We start from the raw sequence: 27,936 nt of genomic DNA, 5'->3' as shown, positions 1-27,936 counted from the left end.
AGTTTAATGGAAGGAATGCATCAGTTGAAAGTGATTCATGAGGGCCCAGGAGAAATGCCAGTCAGTGATTTACTCATTCTGAGGGATACATGTATCGTTTCGTGTAACTGGTTCAGTCAAAAGGAATGGTGGATTAAAGCTGCCGAGACACAAAATTAATTATTTTCCATATATTGTGAATACCAGAAATTAACAATGGATTTTTTTTTTTGTGAAAACAAGTGCACATTCATTAGCTACTCATGGGATTTAAATCTCACCAAACCGGCTTTGCTCAGACCCTCACACCCAATTTACTAAAAGGCTTTTTAGTTTTGTTTTGTTTTCCTACCCAAAGGGCGGCGTGCACAAACAGCGGAAAACACCAGCTGGAATGACAACTCTGAGCTCGATTACTTCAAGATGTACAAGAAAATGGTTATATACACTGCATATATGCACAGAGTATGAAACTTTGAGCAAAATCAATTAAAAAAAGACCACAATGTTGTCTTCAAAAGGTGTTATTTATTCTATTTACAGAGGGAAAGCTCCTTGTTATATGCCGCAAAAACTATTTCGCCAAAAATACATTCATAAGCAATACTGACATCCACCTCCCACGAGGTAAAGGAGCCTCAGCAGGAATATATGCATAGTAAGACTACATACGTTCCAACCATAGAAAGTCTGATGTAGTGTATTGTAGCCTTGGATAATCCCCCACAGATGCCAACCATCCCAGGTCTCTGCTTTAGCGATTGGTAATGCAGTCTTTCAAATGCATTGTGTGAGTTAAGGGGATTTAAAATGTGTTTCAGTACGTAAAACTTTAAAACGTTTTAGCTGAGGAACTGAATGTTTGTGTTAAACTTAAAATAAATGTTCTAACATATATTTGAATGTGCGGTTCATCTCACCTCAGCCGTTCACACGGATCATAATTTGTCACACCTATGAATAAGGGTGCAACCTTTTCATGATCTCCTAACTGCTGCAGAATGACATCAACAAACACTTCAAAGACGATCAGTGTGCAGCCAGCCGCTAAACCGGTCAACTGCAGATCCATTTAAAGTCAGACTTTAAACGGTTTCACTGTCTATACATAATCAAGGGGAATGGGACTGGCTGGCGTTACATGTACCTTAGTCAATTACTTCACTTTCTCCAATTCCTCAGTTTATGAAAGTGTATGAACAATATTGAAAAAAAGGAGATACAATACCATGCAATTTTTACATTTCAATAGGCAAGATTACCAAAAGGTTACGGCAAAGAATAAGCAACTGGTTCTTAGCTCAGAAAACAGGAAAAAAAAAAAAACAGCCCTGCCAAAGGGAACATTCTCAAAACATGACATTAGTTTTTATAAAGACACGCAGGACACATAGGTGTTACCTCTGGACAAGGCCTGACTCACTGTTCCGGTTAGTTTAACTGGTTGCTGGTTGAACCTTCACCTACAATGTACCGACATAACAGCGGTATCTTCTCATCAACTAGTAAACAGGTTTCCCAAAATGCGGAACAATTAATTTATCCATTTTTGCAATTGTTTAGAAAGCTTTGTTTTATAGAACAATAAACTCAATAAATCAAAGAATGAAACAAATAACAGGACAAGATAAAGAAATCCAAGTGAATGTAGAAGGTTATCGAATAAAAACGGTATCAGAAATACCTTTTGTTTTTCATATAATTTTTCTTATTACTTTGGTTTTGGCTGCTCAGACTTCAAAGCCACAATAGATATTTCAGATTTTACCCACTGCACATTTGAAAACAATGCCATTTATTTCAAAATCACTGCTGCAGCTCACTGGCCAGAAGAACTGAATTTCAGCACATGCACACTTTGTCTAACAGAAACACATCCACCTCTTTATATACACGGACAGAAACATATCCAAATTAAATACATAAACCGCTGCAGGATTATTCAGGAAACTAAACGCTGTCTTATGAATGTTTTACATACGTGGTGCATACTCTCAAAAGTATATATATCATGTATGAGTCACCCTAATTTATGTCATTATGTGAATAATATAATTCTACTCTTTCCTTTGCAAGGGTGTGGCCGCAGAAGTGTCTTAACATGCTGATTTCCGTCTGAAAGAACACACGCGAAAACCTGCAGGGGAGGAGAAACAAACAGACGGTTGGAATCCTCATGACACACATTCTGCAAAATGGGAATATGTCCAGATACAAGAATGCCAAAACAAAGCGTACCTTTCAGACTCTGAGGTTCTGTTCCACGTTGAGCACACTCACTCAATAACTTGCATTGACCTCTGCACAGCTGTAGTGATGTCGTTCACAAAAAGTGATTTAGCCATCCCCAGCTTAGGATCAGAAAGTAAACAAATATTAGTTAAAAGTGTCACAGACAAACAAACCCAACCACTAATTAAAAGCAAATGTACTGTGTCAGCAACTTAGTGGAGCCTTGTGCCAATCATGGCAGTGTGAGAAGAGGAGTGTTTTCCATCTCTTACCAGCCGCCACATTTCATTCTTTGTGGAATTTTAAGCGTCGCTGTTCATATCGTGCATGCAAGCTCATAATCACACACACACACACACACACACACACACACACGTCTCCCCTTTCACGACTCTTACTGTCTTGACCTCTTCTCCATCTCTCTTCAATAGGTTACTCCTCCGCCCATAATGGAAAGTGAGCATCGAAAACCAGCCAGCCAACATTCCAATGTGACTTTCTGTATTCACTTAACTTATGGGTGAGGCAGGAGGGAAGGGAAAGTGATTGTGTGCGCCCGAGGCGAAACCCTCGTTTGCTTGTACGCAAGTGTTAAGTTTAAACCCAAAACAAGGATACAATAGCTTTGTCTGGTGTCGGTCTTACAGAGTGAAACGCCAGCAATTCAGATCTTTCTGACTTACCTTTTTCACAGCGCCTTGAAGACTCTTCTCGTTCCATAAGCTGTAGAGCAGCTGGGAAGCTGCTTTGCTCGATTTGGGAAAAGACCTAGAGGCCGGAGAGAAGGACTGTAGTTATTAGACAAGAGCAGGAAAAAAAAAAAATACAGCTGAGGCAAACCCCACGCAATTGTAAGAAAAAGAAGCAGATTAGGCTGACTGAGGGCCAATTTCTATTTAAAAAAACATTTTGACCAAAGGCCGCAATAACAACTGCAACAAGTTAAAGTCAAAGGTTACTTGATACACCTTTGTTGGGAATGCCAGAAAATGTGAAAGACACAAAAGAAATCCACTTATCGATATTACAGTTTATCCCCGCTAACAGAAACATGAACTCACCCGTTCTCGCTGAGGTCAGCGAGGGACGTCACCAGTTTATTATTGATAACCTTCTTGCTGACCTCAGTGTCCGCCAACATTAGACTCCTGACTGTGTTGCAAGCGGTCATCATAGTGTCGTCCAAGTTTCCCATTTCTCGTGGGCCGGAGGAGAGGAGGTCGGTGAGCTCAGGCAGGATCTGCTTTGCTAAAGAGAAGACAAAAGGACACACACACTTCAGTTTCATGTGAACCAACTCCACATTCATGTTTCTGCTGGGTGGGAAACAAGAGTCAGCACCACATCTCCGTGCTTTTCCTTACCCATGGTGGGCTGCACACTGCTGGTCCGAGACATGTTACCCAGCAGGGATATGGCGGCCTTTTGCAAGCTGCGGTTGGGGGACTTTAGAAGACGGGGTATCTGCACCAGAGCCCCCATCTTTTGAACCAGAATCTGACTCATGGCACTGGACCCCTGGAAGGGACGCATAAACACGAAAGAGGGAAACACATTAGCTGGATCTCCCGCTATTCACATTGTGACAATAAATCGAGAGGACTTTGTAAGTGTTTAACATTTGCACGCATCTACTTATCCCTCGCACAGAGTGCTTTTTTTTTCCCACGTGTCTTCTAAATCCTCAGAAATAAAACTCCACCCTTTCTCACAAAACCAGTCAGTTATGAGTCGTGGCGGTGTGTGTCATTACTTCCCGCCCCATCTCAGTGTCTGCCGTTTCTCCACTTTAATAAATGAATCCAATGTAATCCCGAGTGCACGTTGACGCCACACACAAACGGTAAGCTGGGTAATCATCTTCTTTGTACTCACAATTCCCTTGCTGGCAGTGAGGTTCTGCAGGGCACCACAGCACGCTTCCAGGGTGGCATCTTTCTGGGACGAGCCCAGTAAAGACAAGTAGGTCTGCATGGATTTGGGATGGCACAACCCCTCCACACCTGATGGGGAGCTGACCTCCGGCATTTCCAGAACACCGTTGAATATCTGTGAAGAAAAGATTTTTAAAAAAGGAGTTTAGAAATGGGAAGGCAGCCTCAATTCAACAGACAACGTAAAAAAAAATAACTTGGTGGGTCAGGGTGTGGTGTTTGATGGCCACCTCTTTCTGAGCCTTGCTGCTCTTGGGGCTGAAGCATCCCATGGTGGGGCTTTTCCTCCCCCCAGCCTGGCTCTGTGGTGAAGGTCGGAACTTGTCGAAGCAGACAGGGGACTCTTCCTCCAGTTGGTAGGTCAAGTTATGGAGGATGCACGCACAGTTCTCCACAGACTGGAGGAAAAGTTAACCACACTGTTAATACACCTAAAAGCATAGCAGTTCTATCTTATAACTTACTTTTCATATCTATGTACATTTGCCAGTGTGTTTGATAAGAAATTTGTGCAAATACAATTAACATTTTTGCTGAAGATAAATGATACATTTAAAAAAAAATATGTACAAAAAAAAACCAGACTTCACCAAAAGCTTTACTGAGCTCAGCACTGCTTCTCACACACACATCTCATACTCTACTACTCCAAAGAAGCGTGTGTTACAGAGCACTAGCACAGACATAGAATTAAGCACACGCCCAACTCTTCCACAAATGAGCGGGTACACATACGAGCAGGCAGCCGGATATATAAACAGTGACTCCGCCTTCAAACTGCTTATACATGTGCGTTCACCGTATGTGTCAGTTTGTTTACTTTCGCTGTGTGTGTATGTGTACATGTGCCTGACATATTTAGAGCGCATTTCTCTGTGAGAAGCACATCAGACATGTTGTACAGGAACACGTCAACAGATCTTTATCGGATTCATATCTCTCTAAATATCTGGAAGTTAGGACTATGAAGTTCTTGCCAGTAGTCAGTTTACAAAGGAGAAGGAGAACAGAGAAAATGATGATGCAGTCTGTGGGCAAAGCTTTAGGTTTAAACAAATCTTTGTGGGAAAAGGGAAAAATGTACCTTACCTTGTCATCAGGGTTTTCCTCCGCCACACAGGACTGGACGTAGTTCATGAGGGAGTCGATGAGGCCGCGGCACTGTCTCATTGCCTGCCGCTCCTTCTTTTGGGAGCAGCTCAGGTTCCTACACACATTTACAATCATTCATTTAAATTCGAAAAGGAAACACTTATTACATTCTAGCCACAACATGTCTAGAATATAATAGCAGATACACAACTGTGAGGGCCGGCGCGTAACTTGCTCCAACACACCCTGTTAGCAAACTTGGTTAAGGAGATTAGGGACGACGTGCAGTGCAAAGTACCAATAGAAAGTGAGTTGCAAAGATAACCTTTTTTACAACAATGACATTTCTTAACTGACAACCTGTCAATAAGGATGCAAATCCGTGTGTCACATGCTCAAGTAAAAAACTAATAACAGAAATTAATTGAAAGGGAATTAGAGCTTTTCTGTTTATGAATGTCTGCCAAAATTGTCAAATTAATCAATGTAATTTTTTATTTGCTAAAATAACTTTGCAACAGCACTGATGATTTAAATGTTCCCACCGCAGGCACCCTGTGGCGCTGTGGAAGACATCGGGGTGTATGTTGTTGTTGGCACAGCTGTCTGACCAGCAGGTGAACGGCACCACCACATTCTCAGTCAGGGCAGGCAAAGCTGTAGCTATGAGTTCTTCCTTCAGCTCGTCGGCAGAGGACAGGTTCCATAGCAGGCCTTCATGGGGCAAGATAAGCAACAGTATGAGCATTAAAAAAAAAAGAATCCGCCCGAGTATTTCATCTATGAATCATGTTTTTGCTGTTTGAAGTTGAATTTGTTCTTGAAAAAACCCTTGTGTTTTTGAAGAAATGTATTGCCAAGAGTGGAGCAGATAAAGATTCTAAATAAAAAATGTATTTCTCTACGCGAATAGAACATAGTTTTAGTAAACTAAGCAACACTTTGTACCCAATATTTTGAGGGGCCTGGTCCATTAAAAAAATTACCATACCAGTAATTTGTTTCTGGGTCTCGGTAGAATCCGTCTCCTTTAGTAGCTGCAGGGCCTTCGCTATGCCGCCACAGTTCTGAACCTCCAGCTTGTTTTTCTGGTCTTTGAACACCAGGTTCCTCAGAGCTCCAGCCGCGGCCTGGCTCACCCCAGGGGCGGGGCTCCGCATCAGGCTCACAAGCCCAGGGATACCTCCCAAATGGAAAACCTGTAATGTGGAAACGTGGAGGGACTCTTTGTTGAAAACGTGGCCATTTATTTCCTTTATTGGAGAGTGCACGGTTTATTTGAGTGCAAGTGCTCAAACCTCCTGTTTGGTGCTGTCGTCTTTGAAGGTTTTGTGTTGGATGAAGGTGGCTCCACACTGCTGGTACTCTTCAGCGTAAGACAGGAACTCTACAGCCTGATCCAGTGTCATTTCTGACATGTTCACAACACTGTTCATCTTGCTGAAACAGGAAAATATAAAAGAAAGTTGGAAATTAGATACTAGGAGTTGGGTTTTTGATGGATCTGAAAGACATTGGCAATGTTCTTTTGTCACGTAATATTACAAAACGCAAACATATCCATGGCTCAGGGCAAATGTCTTATTTAGCACAAAACTGAAATGCTGATATGCAGATGTCACTCTTATCCTGAGCCTGTTTCAATGTCTCTATCTGCCCAAAAATGTCCGGGAAAGAAGGTGAACTCACGAGGATTCCTGCGCTATCTTGGAGTGTTTGATGGTGCCCATCTTGCCGTCGGTGTGAACCTGGGCAGAGGGTGTCTGGAAGATCGCATTCTGGCTGGTGGAAATCGGAAAGCTGGTCCTAGAATAGGTGCTGAGTCTGTTCTGTCGAGTCTGCAAGTTGTTCTGGCTTTGGACCCCCTGGCCTTTGGCTCGCTAAAGAAAATAAGAAAAAAAAAAAAAAAAAAAAGAGCGTAACACAGTGTTAGTATCTATGGTAAGTATGGCACTGTGGGGAACTTATGTTATTTGTTTAAGACTGGTATGTCAGTGAGTGACACTACAATGACATAGAAATAACTGATCACCATGACGGGTGCAGCAGAAAATGAAGGCGCCAAAACAGGGTCACTGCGAGCGGATTTCAACCCATTGGAAGCTGGGGGACAGTTGTAGACTTGTGGATCCCATATGCCAGAGTTGGTGACATGTCTTCCTCCCCAGGTTCTAGCGAACACACTGCGACTCTGAGAATTTACCTAGAAAGAAAAAATGAATGACAAGGTTTTTGAATGGACTATTTCATATGTGTGGCTTGGTGATATGGTAATAAAATAAAATCATTACAATATTTTTGACCAAATACCTCAAATATTGACCTGGGGACAATATGGTAGGTTTAGCCATTGGTGTGGTCATAAGAGAAATACACAATAATGTGTTTGATAAATACTCAGTAATAACTAGAAGGAAAATGACTAGGGCTGTCAACATTAACGCATTAATCTATGAGATTAATGTGGCCTCGATTAATGCAACAAAATATTTTAACGTAGTTAACGTTTTTTTACTTCCGTAAGTAAACCGGAATTTGAGTGCGGAAACGATGGAGATCTTTTTGCATTGGTAAAAGTAAAACAAACAGTGGTGCGACATACAGCAGAGAATGCAGAGGAATTACTCTGGAGGGTGAGTGGCAAACGTACCACACTTAAAGCACTTCTATGCTCAGCTAGCTGCTAAGCTACTTCCATCTCCACATCTAACGTTACCTTGCACACAGTCTGCAGGACCACCACTGTGTCCCTTTCGAACCGTGATTTGAAAACGTTCTGGCTAAATGTGGGGCGGTTGTTGGCACAGCCGTTAAATTATGGAGAGAGCAAAGTGCACGAGGCCCGCAGGAGTCGCCGCTAGTTCAACATGTTCCACCAGGTGGAATTCTGTCTCCAAGATGATCAAAAGTGTTTAAAATAACATTAACAATTAAACAAGTGTCTAAAAGACAGTGATTACTCATTACGTTTAAGATTTAGTCTTAGAACATTATAAAACAACATTGTTTTTTTAATTCATTAATCTATCTGACAGCCCTAACAATGAGACATTATAGGATATGTACACTTGCCAGTAGTAGAAGTCTTTGTTGGCAATGACAAACAGGAGTACCTTTCAATGCTAAATCACTGCATCACCTTAAAATTCTTCAGTAACAAAATCCAGGTCACAGAAAAAAAGAAGAAGTATGTAGTCACCTTTCCTCTACAAGAACTCTCAAAGAGGTTCCCTATACACCAAGACAAAGGAATTTGACCCGCGTCGAAGCCTACATACCTCGAGATGAGGTGAAAGCGATGGAATGCACCAAACAATCACACAAACCAAGGCAACGTAATATCAGTCATTAGAGACCAACTGAAGCGGTTTTGTTAACAGACTGCCGGCCGAGCGGTTTCTCACAGAGGTTCTTTGTGTGAGCAGGTCACAGCAGACTCTGCACCCGCTGAATCCCGACGCCACTACGGACCCAAATCTCATGTAATTGCGCAGTGTTTATGTATTTATTGTGACTTTGTTTTAGCTTGTTTTAGCCAATGAGAGCAGGAACGATACTTGGCATAGCCCGAGCAAAATAACCGAACATGTCAAGCGAATGCTTTAATGATGAGTCACTCTCCCCCCTCTCAACTTTTTAGAAAACCGACACTGGTTGTGGGAGTTTAACCTCTTTCAAAGCGGACTGGTTGCTTAGTTACCAGCCGTCCTCGCTAGGCAACAAAGTCATGAAGGAGGGAGGATTAACAACACGTTTGATAAGAAACGGAGCATGTTGACTCTCAGCTTCATGCTCCCTTTATAGGATAAAGCTCCTCACATCAGAGGAAGGACAGGTGGGACGGATGGAAAATAAGCAGTCCAAAAAGAAGTGATGCGTCGCATTTAGGAACAAAAACATTGTGGTTATAATTAGAAGGGTAATGGAGAAAAAAAAAATGCAGAATGTCCGCACTGCATCTGCGTGGGTACTTTAACTGGCAACCCTTCTGTTCCTAAAGTCAGACACGCATTAACTTAACTGGAACAGTACCCGGTCACCTTTTAACATGTTAGTAATATTGGGTTTCTGTTACATCTATAGTTAACATTCTAATTGAATGATACAATACTTGCTTTACTGATTGAAAGTGATATACGGAAGTCAAGACAGCTTCCAACTGGCAAGACATACCGTTACCGGGTCATTGAAGTACTCATTTTGTAGTTGGCGGTAGCTTAACAGAACCGGAGTAATACAATATAAACATGGGGTTGGCGTTCGCACACTCCCACGACATGCCGCAGCTCCCTGTCAGTATGTGAGGCCAGGCCGACCGAGGACGAACGCATGTTCACACACACAAGAACACATCGATGGAGTCAACATTACTCCTGTGTGCATGAGTCCAGTATTGCAAATGAGTAGAACTCAACCGGACTCTCAGTCCCAAGACTGGAAAAAAAAATAAAAAATTGTCAATTTCCAAATTAAATCCCCTTTAGTTGGTCAATGAGACGCTGACCATCAAACCATGTGACTAGTGGCAACACAATTTCAACCAGCTGAAGTTCAGTAAAAGGTCTCATTTAATAATGTCCTAAATCCCCTTTGACGGACAGGTGCGTCCTAATGAGAACATAGTTAGGAATATTATATTCCATCTGTGTCTACACCCCCCACGAGACAAAACAATTACCGTTTTGCTGTGGCCTGTTGACACAGCGGAGTTGGTGCGGCTGAAGGTGCCATTTGCTTTGGACGGGGAAAACTTGAATCCTCCGGACTCGTATGAGGTCCAGTTGTTGGGAGTCGGGCCTGTTGAGAGATGAGAAGTATGAGAACCGAAACAAATAAATGAGTCACACACGCAGAAGAAGAAGGCAGCAGGATTGGGAGTCCATGAACCACACGATGGAACTAAGCCAGCATGACAAGCAACAAAAACATCTGACACACCCCCAAACACTTTAATGTTGTCATGGTGATCAGACCCCCAATGACTGTCGAAAGGGCAGAACAGTGCGTTTTACTTGCTATTCATTAGGCCTACTTGTATTTTATAAATCGAAAAAATCTTTCACAAAAAACATTTAATTCAGTTGGAATATTAAAGATTGAATTAAGACTTCTATAAATATTATTTAAAAGTGATATCCATGTGCCTCTCACTTTGTTATTTTTATAACTTTGCCATATTCTGAATTAAATTGTTTTCCATTGGCCTAATTTTTGTAAATCCATCCAAAGTGCAGTTAATTGTTTTGTCAGTAGATTTTAAAATTATTCATTAGAGCTTTAGCGGAAATAACATTATTTAAATCGTGTCGTATCAATCACTCCCAGTTCATAATCAAGTAATTACATTACATTACAGGTCATTTAGCAGACGCTTTTATCCAAAGCGACTTACATTACACTTTAAACCCATGGCTTTTTCACATTTTTGCCCGGGGAGCAATTGGGGGTTAGGTGTCTTGCTCAGGGACACTTCGACATGGAACATGGGGCAGCATGGGACAAGTAATCAGTGGTAACTAATAATTTTACTGTTCGTGTTATCAGAAAGAGATTTACACAAACCCTTTACAGGTTAAAAATCCATATAAAAGTGTCTGGTTGGGTGATTCATGGGAACGAGAGCCTTCTTACAGATATTGTGGCAAAATGTCAGTCTGAGAGTTTCCATTAAGAGATTATGGTTTGCAAATCAATCAATGTTACCTGGTTTGGCTGAAGAGCCTCACAGATGTGTAATATTTCTCTTTCTGCACTATAGAAATGAATAGTTAATGGAGACCCCCCTTTGTAAACAGAGGTATGCTTATTCCTTAAACTTTACAATCCCCTGAAGCTAAACACAGTAAAATAGCATGGACATCATGCAACACATGTCCCAGCACTTCATTCTAACTCAACGGGAGCTGCACTAATTTCACAAGATAAACACATTTCGTAATGTTTGGTGGATCTTTGTGATGTCTGTTGCAGTAAAAGCAAAACAGTTGTTTTGAAAGACTTAAACGTTCTAAAAACTTGCGTGAAGGTTGCGCACTATGGGGACCGCAGTTTGTAAAATGTCGCACGTTCCTGCGCAGTTTTGGTACATTTAGCTTTATCACATGAATATTGTCCTGCTTTTTTTCATGATAATGCTAAATGTACCAAAACTGCGCAGGATTTTAGAACGTGCAACATTTTACAAACGGCGCAGGAGCCCGCGAGGGCTGCATTCCTGCATGGCAGAGTGAAACCGCCGTGCCATGCGCGCTAGGATGCGTGATAACGGGGCGCAAAAAGCAAAAATTACGCTCTTGTTAAATAGCAGCGAGCGATCCGGCCCATAGCAGTGGTATGACTATAGTCCCCCCAATGGCATTTTCTCTCCCAGCACTGGAAACCCGCAGTGGTGTGCGGGATGACACACCTCTTGGGAAAGCGGTATGACTCATAACTACCAGGAAAAACAAACTTTGCCAAGAAGTGCAAAAGCGCCAACAGCCTGTTTCGATGCACTGAAGTAAACATAAAAAAGTTGTCTATTGTACTTCTCCTAATACATGCAGCCGTTTAAAGACATTCTCCATACTTATTGGGGACGCGGAGTCTTTGCTGCCGGGTTTGGACTTGCTCCTCCTGATGGTGTGCACCTGATCCAGCACGCGCTGCGCTCCTGCGTGCAGCTTGCCGTCGGAGGGCAAGGCGAGCGACGTGTCGTCAAATCCCCGGTTTCTCATGGCAGAACGCAGCGGGTCCGGAGCCATCATCTTCCCAGCGCGGCGCCTTCTTTTTCTGAAGAATAGAAAAGCTTCCAAATCGAGTGCAGACTCTGCGGGAAGAGGAGTGCGGCAGACTGAGCCAGGTCAGGTGTCCAGGAGGGGCAAATGTGTCATTAGCAGAGGAGGTGAACACCCTCGGGACCGCGCCCCGTTGAGGCGGGGCGGGGCGTGGATGGGAGGGGCGGGGCGGGTCGGGGAGGGAAGGGGAGGGGCGGGGCGGGGCATAGGCGCCTGTCGTAGGGCGCTGTGTGATGTGTCAGCACCGCAGGACAGACTACACAATACACATAGAGTTTAGACATATGACAAATCACAATGTACAGTAGAGTAAAATTGTCCAAGTAAAGTATGGTTGAGATGCTTGTTACATTTTATTCTATTTTATCCAAAGAACGTTTCAAAGTCTAAAACTGTATATTTCATTCCACTGTTAAGACTTAACATATTAAGATTTTATAGAAAAAAACAATACATGATTCAGGACTTTTAATTGAAACTCGTTTTTGTATTGCTACTTGTAAATATGTAAATATAAAGTTATTTTGTGGCACTACTGCTCCACCATATGAACTTTCTGAACATTGTTGGTTCCTGTCACGAGAAAACCTGTGCGTATGTCAGAATAAGAATAGTCTCTTTCCACTGGCATATCTCCTATGAACAGGACGCACATTTAACAATTTAGATTACAATTGCTTGAAATGATTGGAATCATATGATTATAATTTGAATGTTTGTTGATCTTTACTTCTCTGCCACAGCTGATCGCACATCGCTGTATCACATACAAATACTACCATAAGGCACACTTTGTAAAGAGGTCACAATTCATATTAAATACTTTACTTAATAAAAGGTTAAGACAAAACTCTTCAACAGGGACACATTTTATGTTGTAATATATCATTGAGGCTTAAACTCTTTATTCTATTTTGATTGGTATTACTATTAAAGGCCTTTTGCTGATACTTGATGTTTATGACTTATTCATTTTGTGGTCATTTAAGAAGGGACGTAAAGATGGACAGCTGAGAAGGGAGAAAAAGATAATACAAGTTTGTTCTCTGTGTAACCGGATTATTGGCTCAGATTCTGCAGTTGACACTTTCCCACCACACCTTCAACCCCACCCGATGCCATGCAGGCAGTGCGCGCCGTGCGTAATGTACCCGAGCGTGTCTATGACACCGCAAGGCAGCCTGGGCGCACGTACACTGTATTCCTACCGAGTCTTTATCACAGAGAGAGAAGGAGGAACATGAGAACACTGGTTTGATCCACTTGAACGTAAATGGATGACTAAAAGCAGCATTGTTTGAAGGAAAAAAAAACACAAATCCCATGTAGTTCATCGTTTTCAAGACCGATTTTATCCGCGTCCACCTCACGAAACGAGTCCTGTGCCGGTGCTCCTCCGTGGCTCATTGTAGGGGAAGTACAGCCATGTTGGGAAGCTTAGACAGTACCACACCCAGCATGAGGACTTTGTTTGTGTGTGTCTGTCACGGTTTCACCCGTCCTGCAGACAGATAACACCACACGTCTGCCAAAAGAAGAACCACGAGCGTGAGGATTAATGGAGCTGAACAGCTGTATCTTACGTGTCCAGCGCTAGTCAGCGCTACGTCATCGTTTCACGAGGCCCGGCGGAACTAAACGTGCGTTGAGGACACCTGGAATCCCAAGCACAGAATTTGTTAATAAAAGTACTCAGAGTATCGGTCATCCTTCTGTCGGCAGAGGGGACTGAATACCAAATGGTGCAAGTCGCAGTATTCCAGTTTGTGATAGTAAAGGCCTGCCACTTAAACCTCCCTTGATTTTTCAAATTATTATGTTGTTCCCCAATGTTGCACATACGGCGTAAAACAGGCACACGGTCGTTTTCGTGCTGGCAAAATGTCAAGCAGACAATAGGAATCATTTATAGCAACAGGTGTACTTTTCTTCCCATCGACGCCTAGGAATTGTGATTAAAATGAGCCTTTAGTTGTTTTCACACACTAGCAATGAGAAGGTCTTACCTGAGAGAAGCCTCCCCAGTCGCTTTCATCTTGCATGAGCTCTTCCTTTGAGGCGACGGCACCATCTAGCCGGCCAAATGAGCATCGCAACCTTTGTGACGTGATCAGTGTCAGGAAGAGGAATTCATCTTAAGGCAAAAGTGTCAAACTGGCCAGGAAGCTAAAACTTGTGAAGACCGAAAGTGAGTAAATGCCCTGTAAAGGTGTGCGTACTGTCACAGCAGACACTTTGACTTATGGTAGACAAAGACACAGGTGAGGACTGGATGTCAGCAATCAGATGCTTTTTTTTTTTTGTTTTTTTTTTACACACAGGCCTTTTCTAGTACTACTACTATTATTTTTGTCTACAGAGACAAAAACAGAAATCCACTTTAAAAATAGTTACACAACCACAGTGGTAACTTGTACTGGAACTCAACCTGTGATCAAATCTTTACTTGGGGGGGAAAAAAAGAAGCTATAATCTTGTATTTTCTTCTTCCAATACTGAGAATATTACGTAACATGCAAGGCCAACTTTATTCACTTGACAGTTGATGGAATTGTGCCAAACCATAAATGAACAGTTTCAATACGTATGTAGATGTTTTTTGTGAGGATGATTTCCTCTCTCGTGCAGCGGTTTTACTCCAAAAACTTGCTTCTGCAAACACCATGTGGTTTTATTGGTACAGCATGAAGGCACTGAGCTAACCGGGCCACAAAAGAAAATGGGATACAGCCAACCAGAGCACACTGATGGGTAAAATATACAGATCAAAATTCTAGCAGACCACACGGTGAAAAGATTTTTTTTTTTTTAAAGCAGTTTCTTTTACTTTTTATAATAATAGTTCAAAGATAATCCTGCCAGAAGAGGGCGTAATACAGGCCATTAACATTTACTATATAAAAAAATGCTGGTAACAATTTTTACCAGAAACAAAGAGCATCACATCGACCGAAACAGAAAAAAAGGCAAGTGTAAGCTGGATAATTTGTTAGTGATATCAGACAAAAATATTTCCCAGTGCACTGTGGGTAACCGTAGTGTTGTCTGTACCATACATCACTTTGCATACACCAAAAAAGATAAAAACCTAAACACCCATCATTTCTCAGGTTTAGAGTAAAACGTCTAGCTGTGCCGGTAAAATACAAAGAAAACAAGTCTATTGAGCTCGTTTTGGCTTATAAACAACAGTACCATTACAAGTGTAGTGTACACGTCCTATACATCAGTGCTCCTCAGGTTAAGGCTTTATGAACCAAAGCACATTCTTATCCCAACTCACGCAGAGGTAGAAATACTGCAGCGAACCAACGCAGTTAGACTAAAACAGTATTGTGTAAGTGAACAGTAAAAAGCTAATTGTTTCATTCAAAATGCTGAACTTAAATCTGAAACTAGCAGGGAACCTTTCGGTTTTTCTTTCCAAAAATCAAGTACTCTTTGACATTTAAACAAACGATCTCCACCCCCTCTGCACACACTGTACCACTGGGAAGCGTGCTACAGCAAATAGGAGCACTCATTTTATACTCTGACGACCGGTTTCAAATAGAAATACGACTTTTACGTCGTCACCGAGTGGTGGAGTGCATTCTGGGAACAGGCGCACTCTTTCAAACTGCTTCTGCCACACGATGCGAACAGTTTGGATTAAACCAGCTTGAGTATAATGATCCTCCACGCCGAGCCGTGATGGATGATACGCCATTACAGGCTCAATCAATTGCTAGCGTGCAGCGTGTACAGACTGTAGAAGAAAGAGGCATTGTGGAAGGGTTATGTTAACACTGGTTAAATGGTTTGATTGACAACCTATATTCAAACTTGTCTCACATCAGTCACACCGATGATGTAAATGCATATACTTGGAGAAGAGGATTTTCAGTGCACCACAGCTAGATTGTCATTGTATATAAAAGTATATGACGAATATAACATAATAAACAGGTTTAAGTGTAATTTGGCTCTTTTGCTGGTTTCTTTTTTTAAAAACATGCTGGTCAGTTAATTCAATTTATTATTAAAATCTTCCACCGATAAGGATATCGAGAGGCGTGCACAATCAGTTTCCCCGGGTGATTATGAAATTATTCAGGAATTCACCGGAATAATTACATTGAATATAATTACAACACGTGCAGATGATTACGCCACATTTTGGTCAAAATCTATTAAAACGAATTTTAAATTTGCATTTCAGCCTCGGCATGTTAGGAAATGTGTGCATAGTTTGCAGCGATGATGAATGCATAAACATTAGAAAAGAGGTGTGACTACAGTGTGACTGTTGGTCTGTTAAAAATAGTGTGTTTAGAGTAGAGGAGTGTCGATTCTCTGTGTTGAAACTGGAAATAGTGTTTATGCTTTATGTATCAAAAAGTCTGGAGAGTCTCTGCATGCACCCAACGTGCTGCTAGTCATTAACTAGCCGATAGACATGGTACTGTGCACCGTGTTCACTGGTGGACACTTCGAACACAAAGGCGATGCACAGCAGAGTCTCCTGAGTTTCTCTGTTGGACACCACCTGGCGAGAGGAAGAGAGGAGAACGAGAAAACACAGTGTGATCAGGATTTGATAATGAAACATGCAAAAGAACAGCAGGCAAGAGGTACACGTGTCAGATGATGCACGCACAAGACGTGCACACACACCTGTAAGATGGTGAAGTTCTCCAGTACGCTGTTCATCATGTATTTCTCGGGCAGGTGTTTGAGCTTGTGGATGAAGTTGATCATATATTCGCACATGGGCGAACGGTTGATGCGGAACACATACTTTCCCCCTTCCATGTGTGCATATTCCGTCTGAAGGGGAGGAACACACACAGCGCGTTATTTATCCGCATTAATATGGCGGATGTGAGATTCCTCAGAAGAAAAAAGTAAAGACGGTTTCACACTCTCACCTCAACCTTCTCCACCACCTGTTTGCCGAAGGAGCAGACCTTGGTTGAGACGCTGATGGTGATGTTTTCTGTCCCGCTGTACTGGCTGCTCACGCCGTAGAACACACCAGAGCCCTCCTCGATGTCGCTGCTCAGGTCGGCCTTCATCGAGCACAAAAAGGATGGACAGAGAGTGAGCGACAACAGACACACCCGTCCTATGTGTGTCTATTCCAGCGCCTCGGGAAGGAAATATATCCGCCCTGTCTTTGTTGGTGAGGGAATTTTTTTTTGTTTACGAAAAACACTCTACAGGGTACCTTTAAATAAAATACTGCTGAACAAAGCCACTACCGAGGGAGAAGTCATTTCTTGTGTAAACACATTGGCTTGCCTCCCCGGTGTGTTGGAGCAGGCTGTAACCGGAGATTGTAAACCGAGTTGCGTAATTTATTATGCGTAGTTGTTACAAAATGATCTTATCGAAAAGACAAAAAGGTTTTCTGTACTGACCCAGAACTTGACGAGGAAGAATGCGTTGCGTGGCCCTTTCTCATACAGCTCCTTCAGGCCTCCTTTCTTCTCAGAGAACTTATCGTAAATCTGCCTGACATCTATGGACTCCAACACGGGGTCGCTGTAGCCCGGGTTTGATGGGCCAATGAGTACGAAGAGGTGTTTATACTGTAGGGAAGAAGGGATAATAGAACACACACATAAATGCGTGTATATATATATAGCTTGTTGCATTACATGAATGTCTGGGTGTCTTTACCATCTCCCGGTCTCTCTGGATCTCCATAAAAGCAGAGTATTCCAGGAGCCGGAGCTTTGCTGAGGCGATGGTTCTGTCTTGCCATACAGGAGCTGCTATAGCTGCAGGTCGCGGCGGAGGCAGGGGCTCGTAGCCTGCCAAACATTTAAACCAGACAAGGACAGTTAACTTACCCATAATCATCGCGAGTTACTCAAACCAGTGAGTTTGTGTTCACACTTACTGATAGCTGCTGGGACAGGGGCTGGTAGGGTAGTGTATGGTGACTGTGCAAAGGGCTTGATGCTGCGGAAAAAAGAAAAAAAAAAAAGGGGAAGAGAGGGAACCCCAAAAAATGAGCAACCGCGCAACACTCGCTCAAATTTTAAATGAAACCAAACCAACCGATGTTCAACTTACTCCTGAGACTGTCCAGGCTGTCCTGGCATGGGGCCGGGCCAAAACTGAAAGAAAGGGGACGGCTTGTATTACTCAAAGAGTTTTACAGTAGAGAATAACAGATGTGTGTCTGTATGTGTGCTGCGCTCGTGTGTGTGTGTGTCTCTCTCTCACTCTGACAGGTGGGGGGAACGGAGTCTGGGGTTTCATGACACTCGCGGACACAATCTGAGCTGATGAGAGGTTGGCTACTGTCTGTAACGCCTTGTCTTTGGAGACCTGGTCCTGGACAACAAAGGAAAAGTGACACGCAAATCAAAAAAATGGGCCACCGTAAAAGAAAAGAAGAAAAAAAAAATGACAGTAAAACATTCCAAAGTCAGCAGACCTGCAGGGCCGGTTTTAGACAGCAAGCCAGCCAACATATTACGGAGTACTTGAGCACAATGCAGTAACTATGAGGGAAGACAGGACAGGAGTGCAAAGCAGATACAGAGGGATGCCAAGGCAGAGGGCGCACCAAGCTAGAAGGCTAAGAGAGCTAACTGGACCGTCACCAGTATCCATCTAAAGCCACTAAAAAGGGTAATGAGCAGGTTGTTTGGGGTTCGGCAGTAGAACTGCATTGTGGACTAGCAGGTATGTGATGCCAACCACAAAGCACAAAAGCCTGAAGCAGAAGATTGTAGTTGTATGATCAAAACTTACCAAGTTCATGGCCTACGGCAAAAAAGACACGTTATTAATTAACTTCAGTACATTCAAAGTAACAGCAGGGTCACAGATTCACTACTAGGTGATTGAGGAAAAGCACCTTCCGCAGTACAGAACACTCTAGGAGACGACTACTCCGCTCACCTACCTGGACAAACACGCTTACGGAAAGCTCAAACAGATCATATTTGACATTGACAAAACAAGCTACGTCCTATAAATCGGTGGTCAGGAAATAGACTTCTGGGCCAGTTCTCCAAATGTGCATTGGAGTGCAGCAAGTTGAATGCATTATGTCACAAGAAACGTTTATTACAGTGAATAGTAAAACCACAAGAAAACCGCTTAAAAAAAAAACGGAAAAGATATAAAAGACTGAGGAAAACATCTTAAGAGTGAGAACGTGGAGATCAGAAATGATTTAAAAGAGAAATCTTAGAATTCCTATAATGTGCACATTGATGAGGGGCACAATATAAACTCCCTGTATGTCTGTGTGCATTTATGCTTATTACTAGAGCCATGCACATGTTTAGGTCAATAGAGACGGCCTCCTGGACTAAGCTAGGCTAAACATTAATGCCATGCATCATAATAACAGCCTCTTTTCCGCATATCGTGATACACTTGATGCCTTCACAAAATCTTTTTGCACTGAGCAACGCCAGATGACATCAAACGCTGACTGAAAGCAGTGTTTAGAAAGCCTGAGCGGGCCACATTCCCACAGCCGTCAACTAAACTCCGTGCCTAATGGTGGGGTTACTAATCATGCCTGAATTTTTAAGTGCATGTAGAAATCATCAATTGGTTCCCGTGGCCCTGCCTTAGATACCTACATAAGAATCCTGATATCGCCACTGCACAAAATGCATAAGTCATGCATCGTCATTTACATTTCCCTGCCCTCGTAGTGCAAACGGTGAGCAAGACCTCCGCATGCAACCAGAACTCTGCCGTAAGCTCTGACAAATACTTCTGTGGTGACTTAATGTCCGCGTGAAGCTGGATTTGGGCGGCATGCAGAGCGAAGCGGGCTGGCATACAGTCAGTGAGCATGTGTACCTTGAGCTTAGACTGAATCTCACGAGACTTTCTCTTGGCCAAGACTTGCAGGTGGCTAGAGACCTGACGAAAGACAGGACGAAGGACAGAGGATGGGAGGAAAAGGGAAAGGAAAAAGAAGAGGGGATGTGACTACGGCGGGAAGGGGAGAGTGGTTTCAGCGGGCACCCACCTTGATGCTGGTCTGGTATTCTCGTACCCGCTTACGCGCCAGAACCTGAATGTGACTAGACACCTATGAAAGCAGGGTTACCCCCATGAAAAAACACACAGGGTGATCGAACCATTTGAAATAGCCACAGTGCATTTATTAGCATTTGATAAAGGGGGGGGGGGGGGGTGGGGGGAGATAATTTGTTTACAACTAAATACAAAAACAAAGCAAAGGCGCAGACGGCAGATCCTCAATAAAAACCCACATGCACGTAGTGTGGTCGTAAACAGCAGCTGTGCATACCTGTTTGCGAGTGCGCGTCTTCCCCGTCCGTAGCTTGATATAACGAGCTATCAGCTCATTTCGACCTGAAATTGAGAAAGCAATGGAATGCAATAAATCAAGAGTGGAGCACTGACACGTTCTGTCGTCAGAACAGCCTGGTTACACCCAACACAACGTGTGCTTGGTGTCAGGAAGTAAGACACTGACGAAGCAAGGAAAGGGAACCCATCCTAACAGCGCTGCCTCTCAAATTTGACCAGACACCCGATCGTCTCTCCGTCACATTACGCGTGTCGGGCCCCATAACTGTTGACAACAAAGTCAAACTCTGTAGCAAATTGTTGGCTCCAACAATGTGCCATGAAGCTTTTTGTCTGCGGCGTGTCGGCAGATGTTTTTTTTTTTTTATCCTCTCAACCTTTACCACTCTAACATCTGGTGCAGCCAATCTCATTTGATCACTGAAACAAACAAAAAAAAAAAAGTGCTGCAAGAGCCAAGGCCGCCACGACGGAGCGCTCCGACGCTGCACTCCATCTCGCATCTTCGTAAGTAGAAGACTGTCAGACAACACCCCGTAAAACCATGAGCCCGCCACACGCGTCAGCCTGAGGGGTCACAGTGTAATCTGCGGTGGTCTGGGGATTGTGATTTGTACTGAAATCAATCCATGCATGAAGCAGACAAAGAGCGGCCTGCCATCCCATTTGAAATGAAGCCAGAATAACATGAAAGTTTAATGCAAACACACTTTGAGTGAGAGATTTTGAGGCTACTCGTGTAGGCTTCAAATGTGCGGTCGCCACAGAGTGCACGATCAGCTCTTTCTTTCTCTTCCTCCCCCGGCTCCCGCCCACACCAGATGATCGGCCCGTCTCTGAATGAGCAACTGCGTGTCTCCCTCCCCCTCCTGCTGCTGCAGATGTCACAGAGAGAGAGGGAGGGAGGCTAAGAGAGTAACCCAACGAAGCCTTACGCCACCGCTTCCAAAAGCTTTTATCTTTCCATCACACCCTCGACATCACAACGCCGGTTTCTGGGAAGCGGTGCGATGCTGTGGCCACATCAGCTCAGAATTCCTCAAGATCAACAGATGGGTCTGACTCATCTGACCGGGCAGCGCGCTCCCATTCCCAAAACAAGGACACGTGTTCCTTCCAGCAGCCTTCCTAGTCCCGATAAGCCCAAACTACTGGAGTCGGAATAAAGTTGTTTATCGTGCGTTATTGACACCGTGACAAGACGTTAGAGGATGGGTTAGGAAACGGATGGCGTTGGAACTATACTTCAAAAAGTTCTCCAATATGTTCAACGTGTAGATTGCAGCGTCCCCACTTGAGATACCAGGGTGGAGCACCAATCTGTTGCAGCGTTATTTAATTGGATTATTAAATAGAATGAATCACACACTAGCAACTTGGTTTGCAAAATAAACAGGAATTAAAATTCAAACCTAAACTCATTTTAATGCACCAATAAATTGTTGAAACGTGAAAAAGTATGTGTGCAAATATAAAAAGATAGAAGATAATTGAATATATCGGCACCACTGTCATAATAACTTTAAATCATTGGTGCCCAGATATCAGCGTATCACTACATGAATCGATCTTTTTAGTTTTTAAATAAAATTAGGAATGAGATTTTTATCAAAAAAGGGGCAAGAAAGATTTTTTTATTTGACCAAAACTGAATAAAATTGATTAAAGAAATTCAATCACATCACAAATCAGATTTGGGCTTTGTTCTTGATATGCATCAGGGACATGCAAGTATTTAAAGGACATTGCTTACTCAGCAATATGTTGCTAGATATAGGGGTTTCATTACTTATTACACGTTGAGCAGAACCAGTAAAAAAAGCTGTTCATGGTGAACAGACCCTCAGTAACATTGTAATATGTAACATTACAATAGTGGTCATGCGGCCCAATAGACCAAAACAAATTAGTCTTAAAGCAATTAGTGACTAGAAGAATGAGCGATCAAGCAACTTCTTTATATTCTTACCCTGTAATTTTAACCTGCTCTAACCTTTGATCCCGTCAGTAACGGATGTCCTTTGACCTCCAGCTAAACAGCCACCTCCCAAAATACCTGCAGGCAGATCACCTGAGTAAAAGCTAGGAGGACAAGAATGATCCACTAGCCTCTGAATTTCCAAATGTCCAAAGTGGCTTCAGAGGGACATCCATGGAAATCCCAAACCCTTCGGTCAAAGTTGATATTTTAGATCATCCTGTAAAAGGCTGATAGGGGGGGGGGGGGGGGGGGGTCATGATGTGTTAAAACGCAATCCCTCAAAATGTCACTGTTGGTGGTTAATTGACTGATTACAGTTGATTGAAGACCAACAGCAATTTAAGGCCTTCTTTCCACTACCGGTATACCAAGCATCACTCCCCAATAATACTGCTGAGAAAGTTAATATCTATTGCAGTTTTGAAGTCATCTGAACAAGATGGCAGGATGGATGTTAATCATGGTGTTGCGGTCAGAAATGTCGTCTTCCTCACCATACATCTTCCCCTCGTCAGAAAGTATGATCTTCCTCCTGCCGCAGGGAGGGTATATGGCCAGAGCCTCGTGGAAGCTCTGCTCAATGTCTGGGCTCCACACTCCTTCGGGGTCACCGTCCAATCCGCGGTCCGCCCCGTCTCCCGCTCCTTCCCCATCGCCGCCGTCCTCCTGCGCCCCATCGGGGCTGCCACGGCAACTCCACTCCGACGCAATGATGACGGCTTGTGACCACAACACACCTGCAACACAAAAGGAAAATACTTTATCTTAAATGTTTGCCACGACTGTTGAATTTCCGGCTGAGCAGCCTTTATATTTATAGATAGGTTCCTTTATTAATAAAGTCTCAAGTGCTGCTCTCCGATGACTGAATGAGCGGCCCAGCTGTTCCTCTTGGAAGCTGAGGGGCGATTGTCCATTGTGCTGCCAATTTGCACGGCTGAAATGACAACTGTGGCCGGCATATTTTAGCTGTAGCTAGCCGGCTAGTTGATCTAGCGTTAGCGCTGTGTTTTTATGTTTTGATTTGACACTTTTAATACAATATGAGACAGCTACATGAAACCGTTAAAGGCTATGGCTGTCAATTACGTTTGTAGTCCTATACAACGGGAAACAGGTTTATTGTGGATATCCTCGTTGAGATAGACGGGTTCAAATCCAGTGGACAGGTGATTTATTACGAAGAAAATATTCATGTTTGATCCCATAAGATCGTCAGTATTTTATTTTGTTCTTTTACAACCCTGTCTCACTGATACATTTGCTAAATGTAATAACCAAAAAATGTACCACAATGTGAGAGCAGTGTTTGTTTTTCTAGCTGCTGAATTAAGATTGAACGGCATTGCAATCAGCAAGGTTTAAAGGAATAAATGCAGCAATTACGGCAATCCACACCCCCTAAAGCTATGTAGTCTGTCAACAAGAAATAACGAACTACATTGTTATGGTTAAAATGATTTTTTAGCATCTTCAACCCACCAAAGATGCAGCTCTATAAAATAATAATTCCGTCATACAATGAAAAAAAAAACATTGATTTTAAATGCAACGAGTGTTTCTAGAATTTAAAATGTAAAAAAACATTAAAATACAGTTAAGTTTAAACTCCTGACTGGACATATTTTGATTCATGTTGGGGTTTTTTGGAGAGAGAGAAGTAGTGAATGGAGACACAGCATTGAACTGAACCACACAAGTGATGGTTATCAATTGAAGTTTGATTTATTAAAGAACAACCACAAGGTTAAGGAAATGATTTAGAGCCTTTAGAGCCCAACTCTTTGGTGTCTGGAAATAAGAGTTAATTCAACCCTGAGAGTTTTGAACGAGGCCCGGCGTCAGGCAGGTCAATAAATTCAAAAAAGAGTGGTCAAACGCGCTGTTCAATCAGACAAATGGCGACCGACAGACGGGACCAGGATTAATTTCGCAGCTGCCAAAAGCCACGGCAGATTTCCCGCACTCCACCAAGAGCGAGAGATCAGATTCATCGGACGACGTTTACAGCCTCCGTGTACACAGGGTGTATTCATAGCCCTGGCATCGGAGGGGGGGGGTTAAAGACGTCACACGCAAAATTGCAAAATGTTAAGCGCTTGTGTGCGAAGACAATAGCCACGGTCTACGAAGACACCACCAGTTCACCGAGCTAATGTGGTCACACCGATTAGTGATGGCGAGTGCAGATAGTCATTTTCATAAAAAATAAAAATAAAGTACCACATGAGGAAATTTAACATGCTTCTGTTTTTTTTTCTTTTTGTGGAGGATGCTCCAAGTCTCCTCCAACCTCGTGCACAACATATGCAACGTGAGTGCTGCCCAGTGTAATGTTTTCCAGAGTGTGGCGAGCATGGTCCCTGCCACACAGCAACCACAGAGGATCAGTGCGGTCTGCGAGAGCTTCCCCAGCTGGGGTGGGCTTCTTGGACACTCTGCTCGGGCCCTCCCAGTTTGAATCACTGCTGGTGGGGCTGCGCTGTTGCCATAGCGATCAGGGGGGCCCTTGTAAGATGGTCGGGAGATAGCAACGGCTGGGGGAAAAAACGCGGTTTTAAGCAGAAAAGAGGGCTTTAATCTGCACGATGTTTAGAGTAGAACTCACGTGGCAACAGAATCTCAGCGGTGCCAGGATTATTTTCAGACTTTCGACAAATCTTTGCTAGTTTAGTTATTGCGAAATCGTTTGTATTTTTCCCCAATCAAAGAACGTAAAGAAACTCAACGTTAGCAGTTAACTACTCAAAGTCCACACTTACCCAACGTTCCAGACAGCTAGGAACTCAAACCTCTGGCTAGAAGTACAACGGAAAGCCACTTTAAAAGCAACCAAGCAAAGTTTGTCCTTTCAGTGCCCGATTCCAGAATTACACCAACGTCAAGCAATCCTCTGTAGTCCAGCCTGCTTTATGTGGTTTAATAAGCTCAGAGCAAAAGTGTACACACATATTTAAATGAATAAGAAAGTGATTGAAGGTGATTTTATGGAAAAGTTGCTTTAGCCAACATTGGTCTCACGTTGCAATTTTGGCATCTCACGGCTCACCGGTGGTGGTGATGCGACGTTAGGACATTATGCACCGAGGGCATAACTTAAGCACTTTCAATATAGCTCCCGGTGGGCCTAAAGGTCAGATGATCAGCGCACAGCCGCCGAGGCATTGAGCTAAATAAAGCTATGAGCTCAGCTAACATTGACAAGAGACACGCACATCACGGCCTGCCTTTATGCTCCAATAGGAAGAGTGACATTATGAGCAACTCGTCACAGTACTTTCATATTAACACGGCCAGCTCAGCTGACTACTACTACTAAAGTTACTACTGCCTCACACGGCTGTAGGTTTAAGATAACACATCGATCCGACTTTGTCTTCGTTACGAGTCTAAAGATTAACGTCAGTTCTTAGTCATGATGTGTGTGCTGGAAACGAACAAAAGGTGTTTTTTTCCTTCCTTCCTCTGGTGTTTTCTGTTGAGCCCGTAAAACCAGTCTCACGTGTTTGGGGACACTTTTAAAAACACGAAAGGAATTTTATCAGCTAGCACGTAACGTTGAGGCTAGCTAGGAGAGAAGAAAAAACAAATCACACTCAACGGCTCGAAGCCGTCTGGCCAACTGTGAGTTGGCAGAAATCCGCATTTGATCCAAAAGTGTTTAAAAAAACTAGACACAGATGTTGTTAGAAAACAGTAAAACCCCACAAAGTGTAAGAAACGGCGAGGTTTTCGATACTTGAGCGGATATTTTAACAGACGAGCACTCTTCCCCCCCGACAACACACTCGAGCTGGCGTGCTAGCTAGTTAGCACGAAAGCTAATAATACCTCCAAAAGAAAAAAAACCTCCAAACTAAGTCCGAGAGACGGCTGAAAAAAAGTGCCCAGCGAACACGGCGACGAGCGGCCGGTTGAATGAGAAAAAGGGGGAACCCACCGCTAAACACGAGAGGCTGGGATTCGGCGAAGCGGCAGCGGGGAAAATGCGAAAAATGTCAAATATCCCAAAACTTCCCAGCACACACGGAGCGGAGCAGCTGCCGCGGCACCAAAGTTTGAGCACACAACAAAGAAGGATCCGCGAGCGCACTCTCACCTTACTACGGCTCCCTCGGCCCGCGGTGCCCGGCACGCGCTCTCCTCAGCACGGGTGGGGGGGGAGAGATTCGACAGCGGTTCGGCGGCTTTATGGATCGCGAGTATTCCCTCGTTACAAATAACAGTGTTTGACAGTACAACGAGGAAAAAAAAAAAAGGCGGAATGCCAAGTGTGAGTTTGGTATGAAATCAACGCGCGGGGAGGGAGGGAGAAAAAAAACACGCACAGAGGCGTGGCGTCGGAACACACGCGCACACGCAAAAGTTTTTTGGGTGTCCCAACGCAAACTCCTCCCATGACACCGGACTCCTGGTGGAGGAGGAAGAGGGACAGGCGAGGATGGTGGTGGGGTTTTGTTTTTTATTACTGCGCACATGAGAGTGTTCTTTTGCAAATGTTTACAACAACAACAACAACAACGCTGCTTCACGCAACAGGTCCGTGCTGATAACACGTTGCTTTATTAGCTTATATTGAGGCGTACTTCCTAGATTATTGAGTTTAATCAAATCAGCATGCAGTAAATCCTGCCCCTTGAAAATGATTCTCGGTAAAATTAGAAAGAGGGATTATCCTCCACAATGACTTATTTGGACAATAGGCATGGTAGATTCATTTAAAAGAGTTATGCCTTCTTTCTTTATACGACCAATATCAGTGAACCATGAACCATACATGTAGTAAATACATATTTACATTCTTTTCACCAGAAGAAACATCTATTTGGAATTCCTTCTTATGACACATTACATATTGTGAAACTACATACAGCACGATGACGTGCTGGGATACTCAGGTGGGGGCTGACAAAGCTGCTCAGGGATTTAGATAGGCTTGGCTAAGCCCTGGTTAATGATTTACAACACCTACAGTATTATTCTCCTATATTGACAAGAAGGAGAGTAAATAGGAAAAGGCCCTGTTCATGCAGCCGAGATGTAACAGTGACTCTATTGTAAAAGGACATGTTATGGGCTCTGGATGAAAGTCACGAGACGATCAAAGAGATTTAATAAACACCCTGATTCTCAACACGTCCCTCATAATGTTTAATGGTAGAGATTCCATTCTGATATCTGACATTCTGATATCTGAGCCGAGGTTACATTTATTTCCAACAGTTAGAGTTGGATCAGAGGTGATCAGCGAGGCGTGTTGCTGAAGTCCCAACATCAATCCAATATATTTAAGACTCGCTTTTGCTTTCCGCACCTTAATGAAAATGCCGTTTTCAACTTCACGTCCCATCTGAATGAGGTCATCCCTGCATTTGGCCACTAGAGGGCATTATTACCATTCATGTTTATACTACTGACAAATAAAACAGTAGATGACATTAACAACCAATGGGGAAGCTTTGGGGGGGGGGGGGGTAAATGTTTTGTTGGGTTTAATATCTGTGAATTTCGGAAAAACTGCATCATGTAGTCAACTACCAATACAAAATTTCATAATTGTAAATACAATTATTTTGGAACAAATGAAATGGATGAAGTGGCCTTCTTGAAGAAATTGTACTTGAATCTTGTTGTAGTTGAA

At 43.2% G+C, this 27,936-nt stretch overlaps 2 protein-coding genes and 1 long non-coding RNA gene across 12 annotated transcripts; all 3 read right to left on the bottom strand.

Moving 5' to 3' along the window:
- Positions 1–487: 487 nt before the first annotated feature.
- Positions 488–12,218, bottom strand: pkp1a (plakophilin 1a). Its single transcript, XM_040193976.2, has 15 exons — positions 11,806–12,218; positions 9,916–10,034; positions 7,270–7,440; positions 6,927–7,117; positions 6,536–6,677; positions 6,229–6,436; positions 5,783–5,951; positions 5,235–5,352; positions 4,376–4,543; positions 4,087–4,260; positions 3,576–3,729; positions 3,273–3,459; positions 2,895–2,979; positions 2,218–2,330; positions 488–2,116 (listed from the first exon to the last, which is right to left on the bottom strand). The coding sequence occupies exons 1-14, from the start codon at positions 11,981–11,983 to the stop codon at positions 2,256–2,258; spliced, it is 2,139 nt and encodes a 712-aa protein (XP_040049910.2). The 5' UTR covers positions 11,984–12,218; the 3' UTR covers positions 488–2,116; positions 2,218–2,255.
- Positions 12,219–13,342: 1,124 nt separating this feature from the next.
- Positions 13,343–14,139, bottom strand: LOC144388813 (uncharacterized). Of its 2 annotated transcripts, XR_013453081.1 has the most exons (3): positions 14,020–14,139; positions 13,597–13,668; positions 13,343–13,514 (listed from the first exon to the last, which is right to left on the bottom strand). It is a non-coding gene; the product is annotated as an uncharacterized LOC144388813 (long non-coding RNA). The 2 variants fall into 2 exon arrangements; XR_013453082.1 differs by lacking the exon at positions 13,597–13,668 and having other exon boundaries at positions 13,343–13,538; positions 14,020–14,071.
- A 520-nt stretch (positions 14,140–14,659) lies between these two features.
- Positions 14,660–26,724, bottom strand: tead3a (TEA domain family member 3 a). 9 transcript variants are annotated; one of them, XM_040193828.2, is made up of 14 exons: positions 26,395–26,711; positions 22,790–23,032; positions 20,292–20,356; positions 20,007–20,069; positions 19,835–19,897; positions 18,764–18,775; positions 18,230–18,340; positions 18,077–18,120; positions 17,901–17,962; positions 17,678–17,811; positions 17,416–17,586; positions 16,924–17,064; positions 16,670–16,822; positions 14,660–16,541 (listed from the first exon to the last, which is right to left on the bottom strand). In XM_040193828.2, exons 2-14 carry the CDS (start codon positions 22,794–22,796, stop codon positions 16,428–16,430), a joined length of 1,140 nt encoding a protein of 379 aa, XP_040049762.2. In that variant the 5' UTR covers positions 22,797–23,032; positions 26,395–26,711; the 3' UTR covers positions 14,660–16,427. The 9 variants fall into 9 exon arrangements, with proteins under 9 accessions (XP_040049762.2, XP_077947212.1, XP_040049763.2 ...); XM_078091086.1 differs by having other exon boundaries at positions 26,236–26,426; XM_040193829.2 differs by lacking the exon at positions 18,764–18,775.
- Between the last annotated feature and the right edge of the window lie 1,212 nt (positions 26,725–27,936).

Source organism: Gasterosteus aculeatus, chromosome 2 (assembly GCF_964276395.1).
Source record: "Gasterosteus aculeatus chromosome 2, fGasAcu3.hap1.1, whole genome shotgun sequence".
Taxonomy (NCBI): Eukaryota; Metazoa; Chordata; class Actinopteri; order Perciformes; family Gasterosteidae; genus Gasterosteus; species Gasterosteus aculeatus.
This window is presented reverse-complemented; position numbering and strand designations above follow the sequence as displayed.

Bases quoted from the DNA above. Each gene is read 5' to 3' on its own strand.
- tead3a (XM_040193828.2), bottom strand. The intron at 17,963-18,076 runs GTAAGTTGAACA...TTTTTTCCGCAG, and splicing joins CAGCCTGGACAGTCTCAGGA to CATCAAGCCCTTTGCACAGT. The intron at 16,542-16,669 runs GTGTGTGTGCAC...TCCTCTCGCCAG, and splicing joins AGAACTTCACCATCTTACAG to GTGGTGTCCAACAGAGAAAC.
- pkp1a (XM_040193976.2), bottom strand. From the start codon at position 11,983: ATGATGGCTCCGGACCCGCTGCGTTCTGCCATGAGAAACCGGGGATTT. The intron at 6,437-6,535 runs GTTTGAGCACTT...TCCACATTACAG, and splicing joins ACGACAGCACCAAACAGGAG to GTTTTCCATTTGGGAGGTAT. The intron at 5,353-5,782 runs GTGGGAACATTT...AAATGTGTGTAG, and splicing joins AGCGCCACAGGGTGCCTGCG to GAACCTGAGCTGCTCCCAAA.